This window comes from Trachinotus anak, unplaced genomic scaffold (genome assembly GCF_046630095.1).
Source record: "Trachinotus anak isolate AG129_WGS33_773 ecotype Australia unplaced genomic scaffold, CSIRO_AGI_Tana_v1 ptg000039l, whole genome shotgun sequence".
NCBI classification, from domain to species: Eukaryota; Metazoa; Chordata; class Actinopteri; order Carangiformes; family Carangidae; genus Trachinotus; species Trachinotus anak.
Window position 1 is genome coordinate 3,238,052 of NW_027273890.1, and position 6,516 is coordinate 3,244,567.

The 6,516-nt window shown below is 37.2% G+C and overlaps 2 protein-coding genes across 2 annotated transcripts; both read left to right on the forward strand.

Moving 5' to 3' along the window:
• The first annotated feature begins 429 nt into the window (after window positions 1-429).
• On the forward strand, window positions 430-1,969 carry LOC139614947 (olfactory receptor 51I2-like). Its single transcript, XM_071472643.1, has one exon. It carries the CDS (start codon window positions 668-670, stop codon window positions 1,619-1,621), a length of 954 nt encoding a protein of 317 aa, XP_071328744.1. The 5' UTR covers window positions 430-667; the 3' UTR covers window positions 1,622-1,969.
• A 1,601-nt stretch (window positions 1,970-3,570) lies between these two features.
• On the forward strand, window positions 3,571-4,829 carry LOC139614972 (olfactory receptor 51I2-like). The gene has a single exon (XM_071472675.1). The coding sequence runs from the start codon at window positions 3,571-3,573 to the stop codon at window positions 4,522-4,524; it is 954 nt and encodes a 317-aa protein (XP_071328776.1). The 3' UTR covers window positions 4,525-4,829.
• The last annotated feature ends 1,687 nt before the right edge of the window (window positions 4,830-6,516 follow it).

The following is a 6,516-nucleotide window of genomic DNA, read 5'->3' on the forward strand; positions in this document are numbered from 1 at the left end:
GCCAGTTCTGAAAATCCTACAACAATACTTAATAGTTGTAATACAGTACTTGGGCTTTGAAGTAGCTTCTGCTGACATTATGTTTTTGAAAAAAATCAAAATTGTACCTGAGGCTAAAATTGACAGTTAGTGCAAAGTGAGTATCCAAACTGTGTCATAGTGTGCAAAATGAAATTTTCCATTCTAGATTCCCCATGGAGCGATCACTGTGGTGATGTATTACAGTACGTGTGACAGGTTAAAGAGGTTCTCAGCTGCTTCTGTGAAACCACAGTGGTTACCTGCTGTGCCATAGACCACACACAGACAGCATGAGGAAGGAGTAGTGAGTGGTCAGACTTAAAAGCTACTGTGTTTATATGAGAAATATAACTAAGACTCTAGCCATTCTGATTAACCTTAGGTTTTTTTACTTATATTATTATATTATTAAAAATAAACATTACTTACTCATAATATTCTTACATAATTTATCACTTTGGAAATCTCTCTGTTGTTGCTTGGTTCAGTGCTCTTCACCACACAGGACCTGCCTCAGTTAATGTCAGAGCTGACCAGTGACTTAACAGAAAACGAGGAGCAGCAGCTGCACTGTAGCTACTGACAGGATCCAGCTGTGTATTTTTCCTTATTCATCCAACCATCAGTGGTGGTGTCTATGGGGTAAATGGAAAACAATACTCATCCGCCTTATTTTAACCTCACCATGTTTCTGAACATTGGCAACTACCGCTACCCAACATTTGTCTTGTGTTTCCTGTTGTATGCTTTTATTATCTCAGCTAATCTTGTCATCATTCTGGCAATATCACAAGAGAAAACTTTACATGAGCCCATGTATATTTTTATAATGTGCCTCTCTATTAACTCTCTGTACGGCTCTGCCGGCTTCTACTTCAGATTTCTCAGAGACCTTTTGTCTGACACTCATTTGATCTCACGGTCGGCTTGTTTCACTCAGATCTACGTCATTTACACCTATGCATCCTATGAGCTCACTATTTTAGGCATAATGGCATATGATCGGTATGTTGCAGTCTGTCAGCCTTTACATTATCACAACAAATTAACCTCTAAGGTGGTCTCGAAGTTGATCCTCTCTGCATTTATCTATCCAGCCTTCTCTGTTGCAGTCTGTGTTTATCTGTCCTCCAGACTTCCCTTGTGTGGCAATAAGATACCAAAGGTGTTCTGTGCAAACTGGCCTGTTGTTAAACTGTCTTGTGTCACTACTTTGCTCAATAACCTTATTGGTATGCTTGTGACCACCAGCACCGTCTTTCTGCCCCTGGCTTTTGTCCTGTATACATATGCACGTATTTTTCTGGTTTGTAGAAAACGCTCGTCAGAGTTCAAAGGCAAGGTCATACAGAGCTGTCTGCCACACATCGTTACATTTGTCAATTATTCCATAACTGTGTTTTGTGACGTTGCCCTCAGCAGAATTAATCTTGAAGAGCTGAATCCGTTTCTAGGTGTAATTCTGTCACTTGAGTTTGTTGTGATTCCTCCCATTCTGAATCCTCTTGTGTACGGCCTGAAGTTACCAGAAATCAGAAAAGTCATGTTCAGAATGTTGTCATGCTCGAAAACTGACAAACAAACTAAACCTCAGAAATAAGAGTCAGCAAACATAGAAGCCCTGTGCTGGTCTGACCCAGTGTAGACCCAGTTCCACTATCACCTACCCTACAAATGATGCTATCATTACACACCTGGCTGCAGCAATGATGTTTTATTTGCGTTGCTTTAATCTGTAATTTAAATCAGATGGTATGGACTGACATTAATGTGTTCTTCCTAGTGATCAAGTTAAAAAACCCTTTCACTGTGTTCAGTGCTGAAACCAAATAAAACATAAAAAACTCCAAAGGGGTAAAATTAATTTTTCATACGGTCTTGACTGACAACAGTTTGTGATGAAAAGTGGCACTGTTGTATGAAATAAAAGAGTCTTTGGATATTTGACATTTTGAACTAGTACAAACTATGACCTGTGAAAAAACCTATTCAACATATGTGTTTATTATTGTTATTGTGAAAAGAAACATAAAGACAGAGATAGAATAAATAATAAATTAGAATAAATTTAGAATAGATTTCAAAAATCGTCAATTTAAAATATATTTTGGATCAGTGTCATATTTTATATTATATATGTTTTGTCTGAAAGTATCCATCAGGTTATTTATTTCATAAGTTATATATACGTGTTGTTACTGAACACTTTAGGTCTCCATGTTTTTTCTCCCATAGATTTTACTCATGTAGATTCAAGTTACAATTTAAAGGGAGCAAATGGAGCAGGTGTAAGTAATAACGGAAATATTAATGTGTGTAAAATTTTAAATATGAATGAATTAATCGCAAATTAAGTTCTACTTAGCCTGTATGACTGTATCACATACCCACTATGTTTGTTTTAAATTTTTGACAGTTTTACCCAATTACCATATAACTGATGCACCAGAAACCAACCTGGTTTTGAGATGTCTATTCTCAGTACAACTCTTAAGACTTCATTTCCATTGATTTAACCTCGATAATGTGTTAGAAAAGGGTTTACACATTTAGTGTTTCAGGTCAAATTTGACCCCTGACCCCTTATATATATATATTTCTTTTTTTTTATTATGGTGGTTTAGCATGTTAGCATGCAAACATTTTGCTTTGAATGCCACAGCTTTTCTGAGGATTGTTCGTGACCTCGTGCATCCATTCATGCCCAAAATCTACCATCTATATCATATACCCTCTGTTGCCTACTTCCAGCAGGATAATGTTCCATGTCACTAAGCAAAAACTGTCTCAACCTGGTTTCATGAACATCACCGTGAGTTGAGTGACCTTCAGTGGCCTCACCAGTCGCTGGTGCTGAATCCAGGACAAACCTCTGGAATGTGGTAGAACAGGAGATTGACAGCGTGAATGTGCAGCTGACAAATCTGCAGAAATGATGTGACACAATCATGTCAGCATGAAGCAGAATCTCACAGGAATGTTTCAAACATCTTGTGGAGTCCATGCCACGAGAAGTGAGGCTGTTTTGAGAACAAAGGCAGGCCCGGCCCTTATTGGTATAGTGTTCCTATTAAAGTACTCCGTAGGTACTGCCAGTTCTGAAAATCCTACAACAATACTTAATAGTTGTAATACAGTACTTGGGCTTTGAAGTAGCTTCTGCTGACATTATGTTTTTGAAAAAAATCAAAATTGTACCTGAGGCTAAAATTGACAGTTAGTGCAAAGTGAGTATCCAAACTGTGTCATAGTGTGCAAAATGAAATTTTCCAATCTAGATTCCCCATGGAGCGATCACTGTGGTGATGTATTACAGTACGTGTGACAGGTTAAAGAGGTTCTCAGCTGCTTCTGTGAAACCACAGTGGTTACCTGCTGTGCCATAGACCACACACAGACAGCATGAGGAAGGAGTAGTGAGTAATGTCAGAGCTGACCAGTGACTTAACAGAAAACGAGGAGCAGCAGCTGCACTGTAGCTACTGACAGGATCCAGCTGTGTATTTTTCCTTATTCATCCAACCATCAGTGGTGGTGTCTATGGGGTAAATGTTAAACAATACTCATCCGCCTTATTTTAACCTCACCATGTTTCTGAACATTGGCAACTACCGCTACCCAACATTTGTCTTGTGTTTCCTGTTGTATGCTTTTATTATCTCAGCTAATCTTGTCATCATTCTGGCAATATCACAAGAGAAAACTTTACATGAGCCCATGTATATTTTTATAATGTGCCTCTCTATTAACTCTCTGTACGGCTCTGCCGGCTTCTACTTCAGATTTCTCAGAGACCTTTTGTCTGACACTCATTTGATCTCACGGTCGGCTTGTTTCACTCAGATCTACGTCATTTACACCTATGCATCCTATGAGCTCACTATTTTAGGCATAATGGCATATGATCGGTATGTTGCAGTCTGTCAGCCTTTACATTATCACAACAAATTAACCTCTAAGGTGGTCTCAAAGTTGATCCTCTCTGCATTTATCTATCCAGCCTTCTCTGTTGCAGTCTGTGTTTATCTGTCCTCCAGACTTCCCTTGTGTGGCAATAAGATACCAAAGGTGTTCTGTGCAAACTGGCCTGTTGTTAAACTGTCTTGTGTCACTACTTTGCTCAATAACCTTATTGGTATGCTTGTGACCACCAGCACCGTCTTTCTGCCCCTGGCTTTTGTCCTGTATACATATGCACGTATTTTTCTGGTTTGTAGAAAACGCTCGTCAGAGTTCAAAGGCAAGGTCATACAGAGCTGTCTGCCACACATCGTTACATTTGTCAATTATTCCATAACTGTGTTTTGTGACATTGCCCTCAGCAGAATTAATCTTGAAGAGCTGAATCCGTTTCTAGGTGTAATTCTGTCACTTGAGTTTGTTGTGATTCCTCCCATTCTGAATCCTCTTGTGTACGGCCTGAAGTTACCAGAAATCAGAAAAGTCATGTTCAGAATGTTGTCATGCTCGAAAACTGACAAACAAACTAAACCTCAGAAATAAGAGTCAGCAAACATAGAAGCCCTGTGCTGGTCTGACCCAGTGTAGACCCAGTTCCACTATCACCTACCCTACAAATGATGCTATCATTACACACCTGGCTGCAGCAATGATGTTTTATTTGCGTTGCTTTAATCTGTAATTTAAATCAGATGGTATGGACTGACATTAATGTGTTCTTCCTAGTGATCAAGTTAAAAAACCCTTTCACTGTGTTCAGTGCTGAAACCAAATAAAACATAAAAAACTCCAAAGGGGTAAAATTAATTTTTCATACGGTCTTGACTGACAACAGTTTGTGATGAAAAGTGGCACTGTTGTATGAAATAAAAGAGTCTTTGGATATTTGACATTTTGAACTAGTACAAACTATGACCTGTGAAAAAACCTATTCAACATATGTGTTTATTATTGTTATTGTGAAAAGAAACATAAAGACAGAGATAGAATAAATAATAAATTAGAATAAATTTAGAATAGATTTCAAAAATCGTCATTTTAAAATATATTTTGGATCAGTGTCATATTTTATATTATATATGTTTTGTCTGAAAGTATCCATCAGGTTATTTATTTCATAAGTTATATATACGTGTTGTTACTGAACACTTTAGGTCTCCATGTTTTTTCTCCCATAGATTTTACTCATGTAGATTCAAGTTACAATTTAAAGGGAGCAAATGGAGCAGGTGTAAAAATTAAATAAATAAATAAAAAGTGGAAATAATAAAGGAAATATCAATGTGTGTAAAATTTTAAATATGAATGAATTAAATCGCAAATTAAGTTCTACTTCTCCTGTATGACTGTATCACATACCCACTATGTTTGTTTAAAATTTTTGACAGAAACCAACCTGGTTTTGAGATGATTTAACCTTGATAATGTGTTAGAAAAAAACCCCTGACATACAAAGTGTACTTAACAGTGCACAAAATGTTTTCCACATTGCCACACAAAAATTATAGTCAATACGCTTTCTTGGCATGAAACATAATTTTAAAATTGTTACACAATATTATCATATGAACAGTATAGGGTATTATTGCCATTATTTTTGTTATTTATGATGGTTTGGTAACATTTACTGTGTATTTCTCTGTATAAACAACCCATAACTACCACTGGTTGACCCATAACACCACTTTTTTAAAATAAAATCAAAATGTGTTTTATTATATTTAGTAGGTCATTTTTTGTCTTGTTTTGATCCAAGAAAATTAAAGGTATGTTTCAAACACCTAAACATCAAAATGGGTCAAACATGACCCTCACACAATATGAGAGTTAAGCTGCCTCAGACAAGTGAGACACCTTCCCCTGGCTCTAAAATCAAGCCTTCTGTGTTCAACAGTGCAAACAGTTCATTTGTTATTATGGAGAAATGAGTGAGTGTGGTGTACACATTCAGAACCTACAGAAACTGCCTGTTTCCCCCTGAAAAAGCTGAGGCCAGCCTCTTGTCACTACCATCCAAAACCAGGAACCAGAGCTGGGAGCACAGGGCTGCCGGCCCCGCCCTCTGGGACACATCCATGACCAGACCAATCTGTCAATGTTCAAGTTATTCAAAAGTCACTTTTTTAGAACTGCTTTTACTGTTTGATTAAATGTCCTAATGTACTTTTACCATGTTCTGCTTTTATAATGTTTTGTTTTTGTTATTATTTATTTATTATCTATTATGTAAAGAATCATTGGGTATCTTCAAAATCTTTCTACAAATAAAATATTATTAGATTTTTTTGTTTTTTTTATTTTATTAGTTTCATTTGTAATTCTTGTTGTGTAGTTGTTGGTTCTTTGGTCCCTCCCACAGCAGTTTCAACATCCCAGTGATTGGCCGGGCTGAATCCCAACGTCTTACTGTTGTTTTCGGAAAAGGGATTTGACAGCCACACACAGAGCAGTTCTCCACTCCACTCCTTTGGCAGCCGGTGACATGTGTAGTTTCATGTGATGAAACAGGTAAAGCTTCTGTTTTTAAACACCCAG

Bases quoted from the DNA above. Each gene is read 5' to 3' on its own strand.
- LOC139614947 (XM_071472643.1), top strand. From the start codon at position 668: ATGGAAAACAATACTCATCCGCCTTATTTTAACCTCACCATGTTTCTG.
- LOC139614972 (XM_071472675.1), top strand. From the start codon at position 3,571: ATGTTAAACAATACTCATCCGCCTTATTTTAACCTCACCATGTTTCTG.